Consider the following 22,603-nt stretch of genomic DNA (forward strand, 5'->3'; position numbering starts at 1 on the left):
GGATATTCCTAATTCTTTAGAGAGCCTAAGAATGGACCAACTAGCTATATTCTGCTCTACGGATCATCCAGTAGAGGCATCTTTGGTCCGGCAGTGCGTCCTAATCTGTCTGAATATTGTAGGTACCGACAAGAGGAAGCTTTCCTTCCAAATCAGCAGTCTACCATCTAGCTAACTAGAATAGCTAACGTAAATCCCGAGCGGTAGGTGCGTCCCGGGCGGAAGGTAGTTTTCTCGTCCACCCCAACGCGTTTATCAACCTCAACTTTCAACAACCATCATGCCACCAAAAGCGTGTAAAACAAAGCAAGATTTGATTGAGCAAGAGGGCAGGATCCAATGCGCGATTCAAGACATTAAAAATAGAAAATTTTAAAAAATTGTGTCCGCAGCGCGTGCAAACAAAATTCATCCCAATATACTTCAAGGGAGACTTCATGGCCGCCAATCTCAAGCAGAACTCTGCAACCACCAGCATAGGCTATCCCTACATCAAGAAGAGGTCTTGATAGGATAGATAGTATTACTTGACATTCATGGAGCAGCTCCCAGGCCCTTGCATGTATGTAAGATGGCACAACTTATCCTGGATGAATCCTTAACCTTATCTTGACTAATCAGAAAGAACTGGGTAACAGAGTTTACAAAAAGGCACCCTGAAATCAAAACCAGGTTTGCTTGGAAGATTAATTGTCAGAGAGTACTTTGTAAAGATCCCAAGATAATTCGCCTATTTTTCAATGAGATATAAAGGATTAAAGTTGAGTATAGGATATCAGATAATAATATCTACAACTTTGATAAAACTGGCTTTGCTATGGGCCTAATTGCAATAATAAAAGTAGTATCTTGAGCAGAAATGCCAGGCAAACCATGGCTTATACAGCTGGGGGATTACAAGTAGGTTACTACCATTAAATACATCAATTCAACTGGATGGTCAGTTCTATCAACCATTATCTTTAAGGGAAAGTGCTATAGAGAGGGATGGTTTAAGGAACTCTCTATTCCACATGCCTGGAGGATTGAGGTTAGTAATAATAAATAGACTATAGATATAATTAGGCTTTGCTGGCTTCAAAAATGCTTTATTCCAGCTATACAGAGGTGGCAAAGGGGGGAGTATATACTCCTTATTCTGGACAGCCATAGAAGCTACTTGACCCCAGCCTTTGACACTATATACAAGGATAATAATATTATCCCTGTCTGCATGCCTCCTTATTCATCTTACCTCCTGCAACCCCTGGATGTGGGCTGTTTTGGCCCCTTAAAGAGGGTATACAGATCCCTGATTAAGCAGAAGGCACGCCTAGGATATAACTATATTGACAAGCTTGATTTCTTGAAGGCTTATTCAGAAGCCTATAAGAAAGTCTTTATAATAGAGAACATTTAAAGTAGATTCAGAGCAACTGGATTACATCCTTTCTCACCTGCTGCAGTACTGGATAAGCTGCAGTTAAGACCATTGACTCCTACACCCCCCCCCCCCCCCCAAGCAGTACCTCCCAAGCAGAGGTACTGCTTCAATCCCCTCCTCTCAACTCTGTACACCTTATACAGTCCGTCAGGTGTATCAAAAAGCTTCATTAGTCAAAAAGCTTCTAAAAGAGGGCTCTAGGAGTCCTTCAAGCCCCTCAAAACAGGCGCTGGATGAATTTGTAAAGGGCTGTGAGGTGGCTATTTACAATACTGGGTTGCTGGCACAGGAAAACAAGGATCTCTGCTTATTTATAGCAGATAACATGGCAAAAAAGAGTTGTTCTAGGCGTCTAATAACTCTTACAGATGGACTCTCATTTAAAGAAGCCAGGGACCTTATTTCGTCGAGAAATAATGAATTACAAGCTGGTGGGGGGGGGTTCAAGCTCCAGTACCCTTCCAACTTCGGAGAGACTTAGGCGCGCCCCCCCCCCCCCCCCAAGGTGTACAAATTGCGGAGTACAAGGCCATAAAAGAACAAGCTGTCAGGTTCCCAATCATCCTTAGTTTATTTAGTTTGGATAAGAATTGATCGAGTTATTGAAATCGAAAGTTTGTATAGCAGTGGGGTGGATGAGAAAACTACCTTCCGCCCGGGATTTACGTTAAGTTCCTCGTAAATGTTTACATAATACTGCACCAGATAATTAGCTCCCCACATCACATGACATCACCGATGACCACGATAACGACTCTACACCGTACTGAGGGAGCACGCAGTAGGCAGCAGCATGAACCATGCCGAGCTCCGACGGAGCCTCTCGGCCGCCAGATTCGGAAGCCAGTCGTGCAGCCTCTCTCGCTGGGCGCTCCTCTCGGACCGCTTCCCTCGGTGACAGTAGCTCACTAATCTCCACCGCGACACCGGAGCCCAACATCGCACCTGAAGCCTCATTTACGTCCTCAACCAGCCACAAGACTTCCGAAGATCAGGCAGATGGGATAACAAACGCCCAACTTGATGATGATACTCTGAGACGCTCCCCTCTCTCACCGTTCAGTCCAGGGCCCTATAACGCGCCGCCCGCTCCGCCCTCCATCGGCGAAGATGCCGGTGAGGAAGAGGATGAAGAGCCGCGCATCGCGACTTCGTTCCAGCGCGACTCAATATCTGCGTCAGCTCAGAAGCAGCGGCAAGTCTATTTAGACACTGGTGGGGAAGATGGGATATACCGGATGCACAAGTTTTCGCTCTACGAGACGGCGACGTGGTTCTATATGGTTGGTATGGATTTGTCCGATACAAGATTTCGAATCTTGAAGATTGAGCGAACTTGCGATACGGACGATCTTAATATCATTGAGGATGAGATCGTTTATACGAAGAGGCAGATGAGTCACTTGCTGGATGCAATCGACGATGGGAATAAGAGTTCCGGTGGGTTGAAGCTGAAGTGCAGTGCTTGGGCTATACTTGGCTTCGTGCGGTTTACTGGGCCTTATTACATGCTTCTGGCTACGAAGAGAAGTCAGGTGGCCATGCTAGGAGGTCATTATGTCTATAAGATCGATGGGACGGAGTTAATCTCGCTTACGACGTCTTCGAGCTCGTCACGGTTTAAACCTGAGAAGAACCCAGAGGAAGCGAGGTACATTGCAATCCTCCACAGTCTTGATCTCACCCGAGCGTTCTATTTCAGCTATTCGTACGATATTACCAACACATTGCAGAACAATATCAATCGAGAACGCAAGCTGCATGAGGATGGACTACCGAGGGATTTCCGGCAGGATTTCAATACGATGTTTATTTGGAACCACCATCTCCTTACCCCGGCTATCATGAGCCTGAAGAATCCTTACCAGTGGTGTCTGCCTATAATCCACGGGTATGTCGAGCAGGCCAAGATGTCCGTTTATGGGCGGCTTGTATACATCACCATCATCGCTCGACGATCTCGGTACTTTGCCGGAGCACGATTCTTGAAAAGAGGCGCCAACGATCTTGGTTATGTAGCAAATGATGTAGAGACCGAGCAAATTGTGTCCGAGATGACTACGACCTCGTTCCATTTGGCAGGCCCAAGTCTCTACGCAAATCCTCTATATACGTCTTATGTCCAGCATCGAGGGAGTATTCCGCTGTACTGGACGCAGGAAAACTCGGGTGTCAGTCCAAAGCCCGACATCGAGTTGAACTTGGTGGATCCGTTCTACTCTGCTGCGGCCCTACATTTTGACAACCTGTTTGCACGATACGGCGCACCGATATACGTCCTCAACCTCATCAAGTCGCGCGAACGGACACCTCGCGAATCAAAATTGTTGAGGGAATTCACAAACGCTGTGGAGTATCTCAACCAGTTTCTGCCTGAAGATAAGAAGCTCATATATAAGCCCTGGGATATGAGTCGGGCAGCCAAAAGCCGGGATCAAGATGTTATCGAAACCTTGGAAGATATCGCGGGCGAGATCATTCCAAAAACCGGCTTCTTTCAAAATGGACAAAGTCCGGAGACTGGGTTAAAAGTGCAAAATGGGATCGCGAGAACGAATTGCATTGACTGTCTTGACCGTACAAATGCTGCACAGTTTGTGATTGGAAAAAGAGCACTGGGGTACCAGCTTCATGCTCTGGGTATTATTGAAGGAACGACTGTTGAGTACGATACGGATGTTGTCAACCTTTTTACCGATATGTGGCATGATCATGGCGACAACATCGCCATCCAGTACGGTGGGTCGCATCTTGTCAACACCATGGCTACGTACCGCAAGATCAACCAGTGGAGTAGCCATTCTCGCGACATGGTGGAGAGTTTCAAAAGGTACTACAATAACTCTTTCCTCGATGCCCAGCGTCAGGAAGCGTACAACCTGTTTTTAGGAAACTATATCTTCTCACAGGGACAGCCCATGCTCTGGGATCTTTCCACCGATTACTACCTGCATCACGCAGACCCCAGGTACTGGGCGAACAAAAAGAAGCCCAACTATATCAAATGGTATACAGAAGAGAACTTGAAGAAACGCGAAGTGCCCGTTCCCCCGGTTCCGCCAAAAGAACCATTATCCCGCTACGACGACTACTGGTTTGAGTACTACCGCCCACTAGCAGTCTCCTCCTTTTCCAAAATTTTTTCGTACAAGATGAACTCGACACTCCGCTACCTGCCCTTCCGCCCAACATCCACAGACGATTATAACCTCAGTCCTTTTGTCCCGCGCATCTCCCACGAACAGCTTAACCGCGAACGCCCCCAACGAAGCGTCAAGATTCAAGAGCCAGAGCCGCTGGCCAACCCTCCAAATCCTCACCAGCCATATACAGCTGAAAAACGCCCGGGGATAATGAAACCCATTTCTTCACTCGGAACACTCCAAAACACAAACGCCGCCTCCAGCCACCCATCTATGGACTCCTCACTCACAAACCCCACCCCCAGCAAAGCCCAAATCGCCCAGTGGACGCTCGGTCAACTCGTGTCCGACTCCCTCAATCCCTCCGTGACAGCCGCAGAGGCCGAAGAGTACGAGCGCTACATCAACCACCCGCTTAAAGTCCCACTGGTCGTGACGTCTGAGGATGAACTAACCGCTGCATCAATACGTGAGCACGAAGCTAATCTGGATCTGGTCGAATACATGAATAAGTGCAACGTGGAGGAATATACCCTTAGCGCGAACGCTGAGGAGAATCTAGCGGACTACGCGGAATTCTTGCATGTTTCCGAGGAGGGGCTCACAGTTGTCGAGGCGGATAAGGATAAGAAGAGATATAAGCGGTATGGGCAGTGGTTGAAGGGGAAGAGCCTTTTCAAGCAGAGGGTCGAGACTTAGTGCTAGACTAGGTTGATTTGGTCCCTCCTATCCATCGTCATACCTATGGACATTGATACTCCTCGCGAAATCCCCTAAAGCGACTGTGGGCCTTGGCTTCCCAGGATTGAGTCTGAGTCTTATCAACTGTCAAGCCCGCATAGATTTGAACCGTCTGCCTCCTTTCGACTCCCTTTTGGGTGACAATTGTACCATTGAATCAGAGGATTTCAACTGGGAGCGGGGATGCTCCTCTTCATCCTCAGTTGAGAGAGCCAATGGCTTGTATATAGTGCAACGCCGAGCATCAATCCTTGAAGCTATTGCAACTTGCTGCTATTGAATGCCTTTCCTATTACACGTAGAATCAAGTATTAAGCGCCATCTTGGCGCCTTTCAAGGCGCACCTGTCCATGACCATCATACAAAAATGAATCCAACTGTTGCCCTTGACCCAAAACGTCAACTCCTGCCTTCGCCATTGCAGCCCTCTGCCTTGGTTCAGTGAAGTTTGCTGAAACTGAGCCCTGCGACAACGTCAGTATAGCAGCAAACGCGGCAACTTCCCCGCACCAATGTCTCTCGTCTATGTCCCTTTTCTTCCATTCGCCGCTGTCGTATGATCTGCACTGACAGGGAAGTGAATTAATTCGGCGAATCTTGACACACCTCACATCCGTGAACGGCATTATTCCCCGGTCGGTTAAATGATTGCCTTGATGTTCCCCGCCGTACCTGGTTTATCCGTGGACTATATCAGAATTGCAGGTGATATTGAGCATTGAGCTAGGACCTGAAGCGACTTGGCATTATGTGTCGGTTCCGATATCCCCACTGGAACACCTCGCTATGCATGGGTGAAACACGTATAAAAGGGCGCAGAAAGTGCCCTAACCAGCTGTTTTGCTCGTACCTATTCAAATCCTCAATCCATATGTAGCTGGGGTTGCGGATTAAGGAAAGCAATATGCATCGACGTTTCAAGATTCTATATTTTGCTCTGGTTGCGAAATACGCCAGGGCAGCCCTGGATATTATCCCCGGCGCAACTTGGACTGCTGTCAGTGGAATCTATAGTCCCCTTCTCTGCGAAGGTGTAACATTCTAACAACTTCTAGACAAATACAGGACAGCACATCCAAGCACATGGCGCCGGACTCATGTATGATTTCTTGCCTCCCATCACCTCAATATCAACCACTAACATTACACAGCGAAGAGGACGGAACTTACTATATGATTGGCGAAGAGAAAACCGATGGGGCCCTCTTCCAAGCCGTTAACTGCTACTCATCTACGAATCTAGTCGAATGGACATTTGTGAACCAACTGCTCACTGTCACGGAAGAAGAGGGCGCAGACCTCGGCCCAAATCGCATTGTTGAACGGCCTAAGGTCATTAAGAACGACAATACAGGCCAATATGTCATGTGGATGCATATTGATTCAACGGATTATGCGGATGCAAGAGTCGGCATTGCCACGGGGAATAGTGTTTGCGAAGACTATGTGTATAGGGAGAGTTTTCGGCCGTTGGGTTTCCAAAGCCGAGATATTGGGCTATTCAAAGATGAGGATGGCTCAGCTTACTTGCTTAGCGAGGATGTGGGTAGTCAAGATCACTAATGGCCGTTTTCGAGGTTAAGGACTGGCTAATGGAAACAAACAGCGTGAATACGGAACTCGAATCATAAGACTTACAGATGACTACCTCCATGTCGCGAATGTGACCTTTGGCTGGGAGTACTTTGCTGAATCTCCGGCCCTTATCAAACGCGGCGAGACATATTTCATTTTTGGATCTCATCTGACGGGATGGTCGCCTAATGACAATGTAAGTCTCATATACGCTACAGTAACATCCATAGCTTTGCAAGGGCTAGCTCACCATCACTATTGCAGATCTATTCCACTGCGACTTCTCTCTCTGGACCATGGACGGACTGGACCGAAGTCGCCCCCGTCGGCTCAAACACCTTCTCTAGTCAGGTTAATTACGTCTTACCTCTAGGCACGGACAAGGCAATTTACATGGGTGATCGATGGGTCTCATCGAATCTAGGCGCGAGTACTTACATCTGGCTTCCATTACAGATTGACGGGACAACGGCCACCGCGAGTCTGACGTGGTATGATTCGTGGAGTGTGGATCTGGCCTCTGGCACTTGGAATGCAGAGGAAGACGAGACGGTGTATGAAGGCGAAGACGGGGCCCTTTCCGGCGGTGCCCGGCTCATCGACTGCTCCCGGTGCAGTGGCTCGACTGCAGCAGGGTATATCGGCGGTGCTGGGGACGGCGAGAATGACGGTGCTGTTACCCTTCAGGTCGACTACGCGACACAGAGTACGGACTCGGCGCGTATAACTCTAAACATCCATTATCTAAACGGCGATACAGACCCCCGTTATGCCGCTGTGTCTGTCAATGGTGGCGAGGCGCAGACGATAGCTTTTTTATCAACTAACCAGCTTTCTGGTAGCGGTAGCAGTGCTGTACATGTTGACTTGGTCCAGGGCGTTAATACTGTCCAAATATCGGGCGTGGAAGGAGGAGGGTGGGGACCGGATATTGATCAGGTGGCAGTGCCCTTGTAAGATGTGCAGGATTCAAGTCATTAGCGGTACTGCTAGGAACGAGTTCCGTGAAGACCGTCTGTAACGCTAATAATGGCTTGGACTGGCAGTTTCAATTTGTCTATCTTCATGTGTTGTATCCAAAATAAGTCGGGTCATCAGAGTTAATTTCAGCAAGTAGGCACGTCTTCAAACTCTCATCAGCCTCAACCAACATTTGTATCTCCTTCCCAATGTTCTCCTTTGCCTCCCGTTGCCCGTGATCGGTATTCACATGCACAGGATGCTCAAGTGCATATCTAAGCAGATACACGGCGCCTTGAAGTTGTTTCTTTAAGTTTCCCAGCTCGTCTGCTTTGTTCCCATCAACACGCTTTGATTCTCCCTCTTCTTCAAAGATATGAATCCAGCATGAGCAGATAGCACCAAGCATCTCCCCCCGCCATCTCCATAACCGCGGGTATGCGTTGAGAATCACGGCTCTTGTGGCGGAAAGTGCGGATAGAAGGAGAGGTGGGTGTGCAGTGCCAAAGGGGTTGGAGAGTGTGCTGTAGATGAGCGGAATGATCTCTTGAAGATATTTGGTTGTATGAATACCGATTTCTGCACAGGTTATTGCGATCTGTTCAAGAAGGAAAGTTGAGAGGCGCGGATGAGGAAAGGAAGCGAAGGTAGAGCCTGAGCTCGTGGTTGGGTTCGTTGAGCTGATGTGGTGAAAGGATGGGATGAGATGGTCGCGTAGAGTTTTTGTTGTAGTTGATATAAACTTCTCTTCGTCTGTTAGCTGTCGAGGGGACGAGGTACTTCGGTTCGTGGCCGATGATAGTCTGTAGCTCGTTTGGACGAGAGAACGCAGCGCGGGGTATGCTTCACTGAGAAGCTGGATAGAGTCATCTTCTGGCGTGATTGTTGGTAGGGAGTGGAAGAGTGGTCTGATAGCGTCCTCGAAGACAGAGGAGAGGTTTGTCCGGCGGAGAATATCTGATTTGCTTTCACGAATGGGGACTAGGAATTGGGAAAGCAAGATACAGCCTAGGCGCTTGTAGAAATGGCTGCTGTCGTCTATCAAGGAGAGAGTAGGCGGGACTAGGAGGGGGAAGTGGGCTTCAAGGGTGTTGATGTCGGTGGGCTGGTGTCTAGTTAGTATTAGATTGAAGATTCTAGCTATGAATAGTACGCACCTTGTATTGGTTGACAATCCAGGCGAAAACAGTCGTGATGTAGGCGTCTTGCAACTTCCATGGCTTCGTCTCAGGATCTAGAATACTCGAATCAAATCGTGGCAACGGAATAGGGTGGAAATTCTTCCGGCCAGATTCCGTGATGGCCGGGTTCTTCGCTTTGGCGAAGATAGGTCGGACCCGGCTTTTGAGGATGGATTCTATTGTCAGCCAGAAAGACGATGCCTCTACGAAGTCCCTCAGCATGGCAGTGGAAGCAGTGAAGGCCTCATGTGTATTCCACGCGTCTGCATCTGAGGAGAAGCTTGCCAAAGCAATAACGACACTGGACACGCATTCGGACTGCTCAAATGGAAGCAGGGCGTTCAGCCGTGAAATGACCGACACAGCGAGCGTAGACCGTTGTCGACTTTCATCCTGCGCTGCATATAGTTAGCTAGATCAGAAATATAGGTGAGTTAGGGGCCAAGGCCCACATTTTGATGATAACTCTGGCGATTCCGCAAAGACTGGTAACGGCAGAGCAAGCTCACTAGCCCAGGCGTAGAATCTGTTGATGGCACTCTTATCCATGTCCGACAAGTTCTCAGGAGACTGTTTTCTGAAAGACGCCTCAGCAATGAGGAGGTTTTGAAGAATCTGCTAATGGTTAATACCGCCTGGCGCATGAGATATTCAAGAGTACGTACTTCGCTGTTATCTGAGCTACTGTAGGTGGATGTTTCTTGCCATAGCTGACTGACAGCGATTGGAGTGAGGTCCGCTAGGATTAAGTCTGGAATGGGCGTGAGTGCTGGCTGTTGGAGAGCCGCATTCGCCGCATTACGCAGTCTTTCCATTGTTAAGATAAATTTTTTGGCCAACTACTATTCTAAAATGCCATGGACGAGGAAAGTCAAAGAGTTGCGGATACATAACTTAGTCCCAGGCTGTAAGAGGAATGCACAAGATTATTGCTGATGTAATCATATTTTATGAACCAACTGTTACACTGACCTTGGAAGTCTGAACTACAAGCCACCATTACTCTATTTCTTTTGAAATGGCTCATAGGCCTATCTCTTCTCTCTTAGATTGAAGATACTTCAGAGCCCCTTCCTTGTCTTCAACGCCAGGGTGCAGTAATTGCCACTCAATTACGAGCTTCAAAGCGTTGGAGACCCAGGGCCCCTTCTTTCTGGTTTCGAATGCCTCCATGATTTCGTCCCCTTTTACTATATGTTTCAGATCACAGACGTCTTGGAGGTCCTGCTCTACAATGTAGGAAAGGAATTGATCATAGCTTTGCACCACTGCGGCAAAGGGTGGCGTAAGTGGTTATGCTTGAAGAGGGACGAAAATGGGTAGGGCCTCACCTTTGACAAAGTTCCCTCCCTGCATGATTTCCTGTAGAAGCGACAAGAGGACACAGAATCTCCAGTCCGTGCTCCATGATCGAATGTGCAACCCGAGTTGCTGCCGAACTTCCGCAGCTGTTCCTTCCATTCGGCCTTCCACCAGCGCGGTTTTCACATCAATGATGTTGCGCCAATGGGTACCTGTTTGTTTTAGTATATTCACGGTTCTGTTATCCGCCCGCAGGCTGTCCCGTGCGGTCTCCGCCATCCGCGGCGGTATCAATTTCGTTCCTTGAACGCGTGTAGGAACCGTTGACCAAGGTGCAAATGCAACAATAACCCAGGAATAATATGTCTCGAGAGGGTCACGAACGAGCAAGCTGCGAACTCGACTGATAGTTCCTGAATCATCCTCTGAACACAAGCGGTGGAGCGCTTCGTAAGCGAGAGACCAAGTGGAATAGTCCGCTGTAACGTCGTCCTGGAAGTTCGCGAAAATAATGGGATATAAGTTAAGGCGATCAATGATGTGAAGCGCACCACGTGGATCAGGGCCTTGAAGCATCTTTTGCACCTCTATGCCCACACGTTCCCTACTGATCTTGAGCTTGAGCGCGGCGCCAATATCGCCATGTTGCATTGCATTCTCTGTATCTTTGTCAATGCGGAACCCTAGTCGGCTAGCAAAGCGAATGAGTCGCAGCACTCGAAGGGGGTCGTCTTTGAAAGTCTGATATGGCTCCATCGGCGTCCGAATAATCTCATCACGCATGTCGTCCAAACCTCTCCCGGTGAGATCCTCCACCTTTGATTCATTTAAATTGTAGAACAGAGCATTTATCGTCGCGTCTCGGCGCAAGGCATCTTCCTCCGCTGTTCCGAACTCCATTTGAGGCGTCCGACTATTCTCATCGTACGCTTCCTTTCGGAGGTTGACCAAGTCCACGTCGAAGCCAAATATCTTGGTTGTCACAGTTTCCAGATGCTTTGACTTCTCTGGGTTCGCCTCTATTTTATGGAGGCTGAGTTCCTTCTCTCCATTCTGCCCTTTATACTTATCCAAGTTCTCGGGGATATCCAGATATTCTTTAAGCATAGTACCAAACTGATAACCAGTCATGTTATTTATCGCAACGTCAATGTCATGGCTTTCCACACCCAACAACTTATCCCGCACCCAGCCTCCTGTGAACCGAAGGACAGTCTTAGTCCCATCGCCATGTCTGTTCGCTGTATCGCAGTCTTGAATATACTGGGCGACGTCGAGAAGAAGATCCTTCAACGTAGTTTCGCAGGGAGTGAGTTGTATGGTCGGGAGCTGTTGCGAGGTACCGTCCGCGGCTGGATTCATGGTTGCAACGCCGGCTTCCGCAGCCGTGGTAGTAGAAATACGCCGTCTCTTCTTTGCGCGCGGTGAGGGAAAATCACCGAGCTGATGACGGCTCATATAACAGCTGAATAAAGCAAGCTGGATCGGAATGCGGTGCGAAGTGGGCTGGTGAAATGAGGGGCTTCTAGGAAAATACGTTGTTCTTTGTGTTAGCCTGGTGAAGACCCGTATAGCACAAGAGGAACAAGAATAAGCGAACATAAAGCAAAGGTCATCCCTGGGGGAGACAAGACCAAGGGAAGTCTTCTGAGTCAACTCTTGGGACAACGTAAAGGTATTACTGAGGCACAGCAACAAAGCCCAGCGAGCCTTGAGCGGCAGCCGACGATCACCGCCTTCATTCCCTTGAATGGCTTCGACAAGTCCTCTTCAAACATGCGTGATATTGAAGAACTCTCATTGAATCATTTCAGTCATCCGGCAATCTGTAAGTATACCTTCTGAGTCACAAGCTGAGGTGATGTGCCAGTCATTGCGGTCCGCTTGCCCTGAAGAATTGCTCCACGTTTATGTGCAGTGAGTTGGCTTCGACTAACTGCCGCGCTGCCTCACTTTAATTATCGCCGTCATCTTTCGCAACCTCGGAGGCACCCTGACCGTTTGTCGCGCCGTAAACATCTTGCGGCCATTATTCAGCTTCGTTAACTAGCCATTCCCTCGGATGGGCTAGGTCTAGAGCTTCCTTTCTTTCTATTTTTCGTCTGTTGGAATCCATTCGGTGTCCATGACATCGCCCGGAGATGCTGCTCCGGTCAAACCTCCGCCGTCCTTCTCGCCCGGCGTACCCCGAGTCCCATCCAAGACGAGATACCCTCAGCGCCGCGACTCGTCTGCGTCTTTGGATACGGAAAGGGCGGACTCCAGGATAGCGTCGTCTCCGACCACCCCGTTGTCGAATACCACCGATCTTCCCATCCGGTCTGCGTCCCCATCCGCTCGATCCATCAGGTCATCTACCCCTCAAATAGGGAGAACGTCACTCGGGTCACCATTGGATGGGCGCGCGGACACTGCTCTAGATATTCGGTCTCTAATTATCCGGTCTTTTTCACCCGTTGTTGGTGTCTACGCATCTCCGGACACTGATGAGCTGGTGCGTCAGAAAGGGTTCAAGGGCGGTTTCTGGGAGCTTATTCGACCCTTCGGAGAAAATGTACCAGGTAAACTGGTTGTTCGCGACAGCGTCGGGTCAAGTCGTGGCTGGGAGGATTACGGAGTTCGGTTTGTCGACTTGGGGGACTTATGTCGGGCCCCTAATGACCCAAGTCAGGGATACAACTCGTCGCTAGCCCAGCTTGAAGCAGTCCTAGAAAAGCAGCTGGATTCAGCCGACAGTCTGCCAAGCGGACCATTACATCCGAAAGATCTAGCAGGTCTTTCCTCTACTTCACCACTATATAAACTATATCTACGCCAATTGTTGTCAATCGCGTCAGCCTCACCCCATGAGACATTTCGCCATCCTGTCGCAAGTGTGATTGCTATCAGTTCCCGCAACCCCGCCCCCCTGGAATCTCTCCGGCAACTGTATGCAGATACAAATACTGGCCCACAGAAAGTGCCCGACTGGATACATCCAGAGTACCTTCGGTACTATGTACTTGTGCACGACGAGGACCGCGATGATATTTCCGCTTCTACCAAACTTTATGATCAGATGAAGCGTCATTTCGGCTTACATTGCCACCTGCTAAGGCTACGCAGCAATCAGTGTGTCGTCACAGATGATGATAGTGTCCAGGTGCCGGAGTGCGAGTGGTTATCCCCTTCAGAGCGGCTTTCCGAACGGCCAGGTACGCGAAAATATATAATTATGTCTTTAAATAAAAGCTAACTGTCCCAGAACCACTTGTTGATCTCGACTCGGATGGTCTTCTGTATCTATTCGACTCTGATGTAATGGCAATCAAAGGGTTTGTTCGAGAACTCGTCGCGCAGTCCATTGTCCCATTTATGGAAAATAGGGTTGCTGTCTGGAACGATCAAGTAGCATCGCGAAGGCGTGGTATCAGCGGCAGATTCATGTCGATATCTCGCAAATGGGCCGGCTTTGGAACGAGCTCTCGTTCAAGCTCAGGCTCTGGCGGAGCAAGCGGAAATTACAACGTATCCCAAGGCTTCTATCATTATGATCACTCGGAAGCAATCCTGCGGAAGATGGCAGACTATGCCTTCATGCTTCGTGACTGGAAGTTGGCTGCATCAACATATGAGCTCTTGCGTTCAGACTATGCCAATGATAAAGCTTGGAAATACCATGCCGGCGCCTACGAAATGTGCGCAGTCAGCACACTACTAAACCCTCTTGGGGCGGGTTCAAAGATAAAAGTCGAGAGCATTGACCAAATGTTTGACACTGCCTGCTATTCTTATTTGACTCGATGTTCGGACGCCCCTATCACGTTACGTTGCCTTACACTTGCCGTTGAATTACTGAAATCGCGGGGTGGCTCCGCGGCCGAAAGCGCAGCCAAATGGGCCATGCGGGCCATGGACCTTGGCTTGGTGGAGTCTGTCGGCCAGGGCCTCCTAAGCGAAAGAATCTCCTCATGCTACGCTTCAAGAGCACCTCCTAATGGGTTACGATTCGGCGGCCGCCGTCGCAAGGCTGGTATGTGGAGTCTTTTCGCTGCGGATATGTGGCTCAAGCTTGGAAAGCCATCACTAGCCTCAGCCTGTCTTGAAGAAGCTGAACGTCTATACGCAGATGCTTTGGACAGCGACGGTGTCTTTCCAATGCCGGAGATGCAGACCTTTGTTGATAACCTTCGTCTCTCTGTGAAGGTTGGATACCTCGAAGCTCGAGGGTTGGATGTCAAGGAGGAGACAGGCAGTACGAATCCGCTGGACGATGAGGAGACCAGCGAGAAGCTAGATAGACGCATGAACCGGCGATCTTTGATTGGCAACCTTAACCCCTTAGACACTGCGACTCTTGCTCAACTTCAGACTGCGAGAGACGGGGATAATGTGCCAAGTGACGATTTTGAACGAGCATAAATGTTTGACGATGACGGAAATGAGGCGCATAGCAGGGTGAATAGTATAATAGAATTTTACGAAGTAGTCTCACGCGAGGCTTATATACGTTTTCAACTGCTCAGCTTTTTTTGTAGTACTGTAGTTCCTTCAATCCACAATAGACTCCACTGGTTGCCGGGATACCCACCACGTGATACGGCACCCTTTATCGATAAGGCGCCAACTAGCCGTCGTTGATGAAATCATATTATAGGTTGCGACTAACCTCTGATCAAGCGCGCACACTGGGTCATCCCGTAGAAGGGCAGACGCCGTCAGCCCCCTGAGACTCTAGTAACTTTCACAAAGTCACATAGTCGATATCGCAGACGTTGACCATGAGCGACCTTCTCAATTATATCCTCTCGCAGGACTCTTTCAGAAAGTACAGTAAACACCACACAGCACGCCAAATCTCCAGCGCTAACTGTTGTGCAACAGGAACCGCCTCCCCTCCCTCTATTCCGATTTTTCAATTCAGGCGAAGACGAACCCGGATGGTTACCGAGTTAACGTGGCAGCATGGGAACAGGCCCTGACGAGAGCCGCGAGGAATGGGTATATCTCCTCACACACGTTTTTGCAACACTCCGGTGATGGAAAGGTGCAACGGCGCAAGGCGAACCATTTGACACTGCACGTTAGTGAAGGACTCTTGCGAGATTTGGAAATTCCGGAGTTAGGGCGGCCAGTCGCGCTGGGGGCTGTTTTTGTACGTTCATCTTACATTGCGGGAATTAAGTGTGGTATTTGGTGTCCAGAGCTAAGGCATGTTATACGGTTCTAGGAAGATGCCGTGTGGAATCGGACTATGGTCCCGGTGCACTTGTATAAAGCCAGCGCAGCGAGTCTGCGAAAACCGCAATGGGGACTTATTGATACAACAACTTTGAGCCCTTGGAATGTTATGGTGTGGGGGTTGAAGCAGATACGTGGTGTTGTTGTTGGATCTGGCACCGATGCTCCTAGGTTGCAGACTCAGGATTTGGTTCTGGTAAGCAACCTTCAGGTATGTGCGGTATTCGGACAGTCATGACATGATTGACACCTATACGTGATTACTGATTAGGGTATAGGAGGCGGCAGAGAAGCTTGTTAAGCAGGTGTTGGACGCGAGCCCTTCCAGAACAGATCTGGTTTTTTCCAAAGAAAGTTTTGTCGAAGCCTTTGGCACGATTCTAAATGAGAACAGCGAGCTTTCCAATACCGACTACGACGTTCTATTGCTCTATTTATCCCGCGACAAGGGTGCCATTGCATATGATGGCAAGGTACGTGATGCGGGTTATATACTAGATATGATTAAGGCTAAATGTATGCTAGACGATCAGGTTCCGGCCCACGGATGATTCTCCAAGAGAGATTACTGAACAAGATACGGCGATTTCCTTGATCAAGTCTCTCACAGCAACGATGACGAGACAGATTGGAAGCCTGGAAAAGAAAATCGCCGAGCTTAATGCAACCGCAAGAGCCGCTCTTGGTGATAAGAACCGCGTATCAGCCCTCGCTGCATTGCGGTCGAAGAAGCTCGCCGAGCATAATCTACAGCAGAGACTTGATACTCTCGCACAGCTTGAGCAAACCCAGCTCAAGATCGAACAGGCCACGGACCATGTCGAGTACCTCAAAGTGATGGAATCCAGCACGGGCGCCCTTCGAGGTCTCAATGCTCAACTCGGCGATGTCTCCAAGGTTGAGGATGTCGTCTATGAGCTGCGCGAGGAAATGTCCAAAGTGGACGAGATCGGAAACATCATGGGTGAAGCTGGGCCACAGATTGATGAGACTGAGATTGACGAGGAGCTCGAAGGGCTGGAGTTCAAGGAACGGAAAGCGAAGGAAGAGCAGGAGGCAGAGGGAACCAGGAAGCAGCTCGCCGAGCTCGACAACCTTGGTCTGGAAACCAAAGGGGCTATCCGGAAAGCACCAGTGGGGCAGAACGTCGATTCTGCCTTGGAGGACAGCATTGAAAAGCTATCCCAGATGTCGGTCGAAGAAGGAGCTTGAGGTAATATCGCAGTTCCCAGAGTTCACTCTTGCTCAATTAAACACAGAGGTACTGAGGGGCCGGCGCAGTCCTAGCCATTGCTGGAGTTCGGAACTGTCTGAATGTCGGTCTCGCTGACGAGACCGTTTGACAGATTCAATGCGGCGTTTTATGGGTGGACGCACTGCTGGAGATGGGAATCGCCTGGGCATCGCCCTCGGTCACATTCTTCATCGGCGAATTCACCGCACGATCTATCCCGCTTAATGCTTGGGGAGGATCTGGTACCGGGGGAACCTCTGTTCTATTGTCGATAGCATCCTGAGGATTCATTGTGCTTTTCTCGTCCACATCTTGCGGAGTTAGCGAAGCTTCGATAGGCTGATCAACGAGTTGGGCGCTTCGCGGCGTATCCGAATTCGCTTGGGAAGCGTTCGGTATTGTTGAGCGAATAACAGCATCGTTTTTCTTTCGCGCATTCGCGATCAATGCCTTGAAATCTGTGTCATAGTTCGCCGACCACTCTTCCGTATTAAAATCCTTATTCATTACAGCGTTCGTTGGGTCGGTGGGAGTGACTGAATTTCCTCCTTGGGTCCGCTCCCAGACGTCTAATTCACGCAGTAACTCTCGTTTCGGTTTCGGTGTCCTAGAGTCACAATTGGCGTTCCACAAGTTCAACCACTCAGTATGTCGTCTTTGCAGCAAAGCTCGCGGGCCCCAGTTTGGTATGCCCAGATCCTTCAATTTCTTTCGTAGCACCGTATCTTTCAGTAGAGAATAATTTATAACAGGAAGTCTTTCCGGTGGTTTTCCCGTGGCTGCTAGGAACGATTTGCGCGGGCCAGGTGCTAACGACCTATAGGCACTGGATTAGCACTATGTATAGCAACCTCGCACTAGCGGTATGGGAATCTTACCCAAAAGCCGCTGGCTTCAGTTCCTCTGCAGTCCCAGTACAGGAGTCAAGATGACGGAACACGGCTTCTTCTTTCATCCTCCGTCCACATACAGGGCACGGCACCAAGCCGTCTGCAAACCAAAGTTAGTGGATACCAGCGATGAACGCGTTGAAAAACCTACCCGGCATATAGTCCTCATCATTACCATCATCTATGACCTGAACAGGAGTAGCTTGTGGCTGCCGACTAGCTCCTCGACTCTGTGATCGGGTGCGAATACCCTCCTCAGGAAGACCATCTGTGCCGACAATGGCATTCGGCTCTATTTTCCGCTTTTTCGATGCAGGCTCTTCCGCAGCCAAATCTCCACTATCATCCGTGCCAGTTTGTGCCATCCTAGCTAGCTGTAATATGCTCGGTCGAGCATTCTTAAACCCCTCCACCAGCTCCTGCACCACCCAATTGCGACGCAACTTCAGCTCCTGATCAGAGCTCCGGCATGTAGGGCATTTTCCCTCTGTACTCAGACACCGGCGGATACATAGCGAGCAAAATGTGTGGCTGCACGACGTGATCACAGGGTTGTCGAAAAAGTCCTTGCAGACCTGGCAGCGGAGGGACGTTTCAAAAGGCGCGAGAAGCGTTAACGGCGTGTCGAGCCAATCGGTCGAGTCCGGGATGTCAAATGTCGGCTCCATCAGTACAAACGCGATGGTAGCCGCCTTCCAGGTAGACTTCTCCGCGAAGCTCTTGCTTATATCTCGGTATCGTGAGAGCTTGGGCGGATTCAGGATGGCGTCTCTCGATTGGGGAAAGAAATGGCGGCTTGCGCCAAGACTGGCTGACTGATACGCGTAAAGTGGTTCGGCGTCACGCGTCGATCACAGTGCCTGCTCATTGCATCTCCGATATACAACAACGGCGCCAAAATTCGTCAAAGGATGGCTATCGCTGATCATAAGAAGTTTTTGGCGGAAGCTGTCTTTCATGAACGTCGTACGGTCAGTAACTGAAAATTGCGACTCAATTCTTAACCTGACTTGACAATAGGTTACATATCGCTCGCTGGGCCGAGCATTGAGAGTACACAGCACCCTCGCGAAGCAGTAAGTCAATTAAATCATAAAATTTAAGATGATATTAAATGTGGACAGAATGCTCTATGAGTTTCACCTCAATGAAAACTCCAAGAAACCGTCCAGCGTGCACGCCACCTATGTCCTCACGGGGGTGCCCAAGCCCGTCGAACCCGTGAGGAACGGAGCCACTGCCAATGGCAACGGTGACAACGAAGATGATATAATGCCGAGCAGTCCTTATATCAGCAGCTCGCTGCCCAACCCGGAAACTGAATCGGACCAAGTTCCTGTATCTGCCGTACTGCTGGCGCGGGAGGAAGATCTAGAAGGCAAGTATTGACTCACCGTGACGGGCCGGCCATGCCTCTAATAGTCACTAACTAGCGCTACAGATGCAAAATCCACATTTGAGTCAATATCTTCTATATACATTTATAGCCTGCAACCTACCATACTGCAGGATCTCAATGTGCTCACTGATGTCAGTCGTGAGATGCTGGTTAACCATGCGCACGAGGATCCACTGGAGTACGGAAAGCAGTGGGGGATGGTTCAAAATACGAATGTCATGGTACGCTCCGTCTACATGTAGAAAACTATCATGTAAGCCTTGTCTTGCTGACTTGAAGTCGAACAGAGGAGAACAGGTGTACGACCACCACCTCCCCCTTCGAGTACGGTGCCAGCAAAAAGACCTGCCCAATCTGAACCCTTACAACCGGGAAAAGCTGAAATCAAGAACGAGGAACCACCCAAGCCTCTGCAACGCCAGAATTCTGCTTCGTCAGCGAAGACGAACGAAAAGATCCCTCCGGCAAAAAAAGAAAAAGGCAGCTTATTCAGTTCTTTCGCTAAAGCGAAACCGAAGCTCAAGAAAGAAGATCCTGCCACATCAGCTGCCTCTGCTGCTGAGTCGGTGAGTCTATACGTTGTTTTTACTACAATTTGTGCTTACTAACTGTCTGATAGACTGCAACTAGCGGTGCCGAAGATGGTGATTCATCCAAGCAATCTGTTGATATGTTAGCTAACGGATGACAGTCGTCGACGATGCTTCTGAAGATGAGCAAGAAGATCTCTTCCCAGAATCGAGGAAGGAAGGCCCGAGTGAGACCCGCGAAAGCAGAAAGGAACGAGATGAGAGGCTTAGAAAGATGATGGAAGATGACGGTGGGTTGGTCTCGAACATTGTGCATCATCGAATACTAATGAGCGCAGATGAAGATGAAGAGATGATCGATGCTACAGAGCCGCCAACAGAATCCGAAACCATAGACAAGCCGCCCCCCAAGCAAGAGGACCTCAAGGTTGAAGCCACGGTCAAAGGCGGTCGTCGCAGAGGACGGCGGCAAGTCATGAAGAAAGTAGTTAAGAAGGATAGCGAAGGCTACCTCGGTGAGTCTATGCTGCTACTCGGAGAAATGCCGGATTTACCTAATATTTTCCCAGTAACTGTCGAGGAACCGAGCTGGGAGTCATTCTCGGAGGATGAGCCTACACCACCACCGCCCAAGAAAAAGCCAGGAGTGAGTGCTCCGAAGGCAAAACCTGGGACCAAAGCAGGGCAGGGGAACATCATGTCGTTCTTTGGAAAGAAGTGAGCTTCAACGTATGATCTATGGTGGGGGTAGCGTGAGTCTGGGAAAGTCATGCATAACGGAAAGATATGATTGCCTCGCCGCATCAATACATATATTAATTCCAATGCTATATAACCCCAATGTGGCAATGGACTGTAGCATTCAATTTGGCCCTGGACCGCGTGGACGAATGACCTTAGCTCGCAAGCTGTAATTGGGGATGATCGCCGGGCTTGGAGATCCGCGCTCGCTTCTCCGCATTTCAAGGCCAGCCGCAATGTGCAACTCTCGACAAAAACCACGCCCTCCAAGTCGTCGGGGTCCAGTCCCCTTTCAATTCTCCCTTTCCTCCGATGGACATAGTAAAGGGTCTTGCTGGCCAGTATCTTTAGCTTCAGTCAAATAAATCCGTCCTCAAGGGTTCATCATGACGCTCCCCGCACTCGTCCTCGCCCTGTCGCTCCTCAGCGCAAACGCAAGGGAGGCAGCGGCTTTGAGAGATGAGCCTACTATCCTCCGGCGGGCCTGCCCAGACTATCTTTCTTACTCTACAGCTCCTCAGTAGGTTCTTGTCTTGGTCTTTCGACCTCTGTCGGTGCAAAGCTGAGATCTCTACTATCAGCCCTCCCTACAGCGGAGGCCCGTTAAACCTCCCATATCAAAGACCAGCAATAGAGTGCAGAACTTTCAATTCGTCAGCAGTCGAGCAGGTTATTGAAGACGTCACATCTCGCATGATTGACAAAGATCTCGCCCAGCTGTTCCGCAACGCCTTCCCCAACACCCTAGACACAACAATCCGCTGGCATATTGATGGGTTCACAACAGCGATACGGCAAAGCAAGAGCAAGAAACAGAACGAGCAATGGACTGGCCCGCAGACCTTTGTCGTCACGGGAGACATAAACGCAGAATGGCTCCGCGATTCAACAAACCAGCTAGCCAACTACCAGACTCTAGCGAATCGAGACCGGCGCCTCTACAACCTAATCCAAGGCGCAATCAACACACAGGCTGAGTTCGTCATTCAGTCGCCCTACTGCAATGCATTCCAGCCGCCGCCTCCGAGCAATATTCCACCTGAAGCCCATAACCAGGATGACCAGGTCCATCCCGCGTACGAACCGTCCGTTGTGTTCGAGTGCAAATACGAGCTAGATTCCCTAGCCAACTTCCTCGCCCTTACAGCGGATTTCCACGAAAACACAGGGTCAACTGACTTTCTCACAAGCCGCTGGTATACAGCGCTTGATACGCTTCTCGCCGTTCTAGACGCGCAGTCCCAGCCAACCTTTAACACGGAAGGCCAGTTCGTTACGAACCAGTACACTTTCCAACGGACCACAACCCTAGGAACTGAAACACTCAGTCTAGCTGGTGTCGGGAACCCCCTTAACAGCGGAACAGGGCTCATTCGTAGCGCGTTCCGTCCCAGCGATGACGCAACGATCATGGGCTTCTTTATCCCCGCGAATGCCCAGATGGCTGTACAGCTAAACAAAACAGCAGCTATGCTCCGCACTGCCGGTGGACATGATGACCTTGCAAACAATCTTCAGGATCGCAGCACCCGGCTGCGTAGGGCAATCCAGGAGAACGCTATAGTCAATCACCCTAAATTTGGTGATGTCTATGCGTTCGAGGTGGACGGGTACGGATCCCACGTCTTCATGGATGACGCGAATGTGCCTTCCCTCCTTTCTCTCCCGGTCCTTGGCTACCTTGATAAAGATGACCCCGTATACCAGAACACGCGCAAGATGATCCTCTCCAAAGACGGAAATCCGTATTATCTCACCGGCTCTGCATTCCACGGTATTGGTGGTCCGCACAGTACGTCTATTCTCCTGACTCGCACCCTAATCCTGAACGATAGACATTGCTAAATTTGAATATAGTCGGCCTTGAAAACGCTTGGCCCATGTCCCTTCTGATCCAAGCACAGACGTCAGACTCAGATATTGAGATAAGGGAGTGTCTGAACCTTGTCAAGAACTCGAGCCTGCTTGGTCTTGTGCATGAGTCTATCAATGTAAATAACATCGTCGAGTACACAAGGCCTTGGTTTGCGTGGGCTAATTCCGTCTTTGCCCAAACGGTACTCAAAATCGCGGCTGAGCGGCCGGCGATTGTTTTCGGAGAAGGGGCTGAGCCGTATATTCCCTAGTTGCAGGTCTATATGTAGGGTTTGGGATGACCCAGACCTTATCACTAATAGTTTTACCTGAGTTTATCGGATGCCGGCATTGTATTGAACTGGATTCGTGGTATTAATCGAATCATCATGGGTATATTAGGCGAGCTA

The 22,603-nt window shown here is 49.6% G+C and overlaps 9 protein-coding genes across 9 annotated transcripts, besides 1 other annotated feature; 6 read left to right on the forward strand and 3 right to left on the reverse strand.

The window, feature by feature from the left end:
* Positions 1–22,603: part of a sequence feature (contig 1.127 1..138927(-1)) that runs on past both edges of the window.
* On the forward strand, positions 2,224–5,529 carry ANIA_07314 (phosphatidylinositol-3,5-bisphosphate 5-phosphatase; the record flags this gene model as incomplete). The annotated part of the gene is made up of 1 exon (XM_675491.2): positions 2,224–5,529. The coding sequence occupies one exon, from the start codon at positions 2,224–2,226 to the stop codon at positions 5,263–5,265; it is 3,042 nt and encodes a 1,013-aa protein (XP_680583.1). The 3' UTR covers positions 5,266–5,529.
* ANIA_07313 (glycosyl hydrolase family 43 protein) lies at positions 6,212–7,839 on the forward strand (the record flags this gene model as incomplete). Its single annotated transcript, XM_675490.1, has 4 exons — positions 6,212–6,304; positions 6,373–6,849; positions 6,914–7,078; positions 7,147–7,839. The coding sequence occupies 4 exons, from the start codon at positions 6,212–6,214 to the stop codon at positions 7,837–7,839; spliced, it is 1,428 nt and encodes a 475-aa protein (XP_680582.1).
* On the reverse strand, positions 7,946–9,838 carry ANIA_10927 (tRNA adenylyltransferase; the record flags this gene model as incomplete). The annotated part of the gene is made up of 4 exons (XM_675489.2): positions 7,946–8,947; positions 9,000–9,421; positions 9,533–9,638; positions 9,689–9,838. The coding sequence occupies 4 exons, from the start codon at positions 9,836–9,838 to the stop codon at positions 7,946–7,948; spliced, it is 1,680 nt and encodes a 559-aa protein (XP_680581.2).
* On the reverse strand, positions 10,047–11,927 carry ANIA_10924 (tRNA adenylyltransferase; the record flags this gene model as incomplete). Its single annotated transcript, XM_050611876.1, has 2 exons — positions 10,047–10,291; positions 10,355–11,927. 2 exons carry the CDS (start codon positions 11,925–11,927, stop codon positions 10,047–10,049), a joined length of 1,818 nt encoding a protein of 605 aa, XP_050467854.1.
* ANIA_07311 (TRAPP III-specific subunit 85 family protein) lies at positions 12,133–14,726 on the forward strand (the record flags this gene model as incomplete). The annotated part of the gene is made up of 2 exons (XM_675488.2): positions 12,133–13,519; positions 13,570–14,726. The coding sequence occupies exons 1-2, from the start codon at positions 12,451–12,453 to the stop codon at positions 14,724–14,726; spliced, it is 2,226 nt and encodes a 741-aa protein (XP_680580.1). The 5' UTR covers positions 12,133–12,450.
* ANIA_07310 (putative vacuolar sorting protein SNF7 family protein) lies at positions 15,086–16,757 on the forward strand (the record flags this gene model as incomplete). Its single annotated transcript, XM_675487.1, has 5 exons — positions 15,086–15,132; positions 15,189–15,459; positions 15,535–15,756; positions 15,824–16,018; positions 16,071–16,757. 5 exons carry the CDS (start codon positions 15,086–15,088, stop codon positions 16,755–16,757), a joined length of 1,422 nt encoding a protein of 473 aa, XP_680579.1.
* rad18 (E3 ubiquitin-protein ligase RAD18) lies at positions 15,972–18,404 on the reverse strand. Its single transcript, XM_050611877.1, has 3 exons — positions 17,821–18,404; positions 17,658–17,769; positions 15,972–17,596 (listed from the first exon to the last, which is right to left on the reverse strand). Exons 1-3 carry the CDS (start codon positions 18,335–18,337, stop codon positions 16,894–16,896), a joined length of 1,332 nt encoding a protein of 443 aa, XP_050467855.1. The 5' UTR covers positions 18,338–18,404; the 3' UTR covers positions 15,972–16,893.
* On the forward strand, positions 18,581–20,319 carry ANIA_07308 (uncharacterized protein; the record flags this gene model as incomplete). Its single annotated transcript, XM_675485.1, has 8 exons — positions 18,581–18,640; positions 18,690–18,745; positions 18,794–19,051; positions 19,157–19,289; positions 19,356–19,634; positions 19,688–19,712; positions 19,760–20,113; positions 20,168–20,319. The coding sequence occupies 8 exons, from the start codon at positions 18,581–18,583 to the stop codon at positions 20,317–20,319; spliced, it is 1,317 nt and encodes a 438-aa protein (XP_680577.1).
* ANIA_07307 (glycoside hydrolase family 125 protein) lies at positions 20,726–22,465 on the forward strand (the record flags this gene model as incomplete). The annotated part of the gene is made up of 3 exons (XM_675484.1): positions 20,726–20,859; positions 20,963–22,131; positions 22,197–22,465. 3 exons carry the CDS (start codon positions 20,726–20,728, stop codon positions 22,463–22,465), a joined length of 1,572 nt encoding a protein of 523 aa, XP_680576.1.

Source organism: Aspergillus nidulans, chromosome IV, assembly GCF_000011425.1.
Source record: "Aspergillus nidulans FGSC A4 chromosome IV".
Taxonomy (NCBI): Eukaryota; Fungi; Ascomycota; class Eurotiomycetes; order Eurotiales; family Aspergillaceae; genus Aspergillus; species Aspergillus nidulans.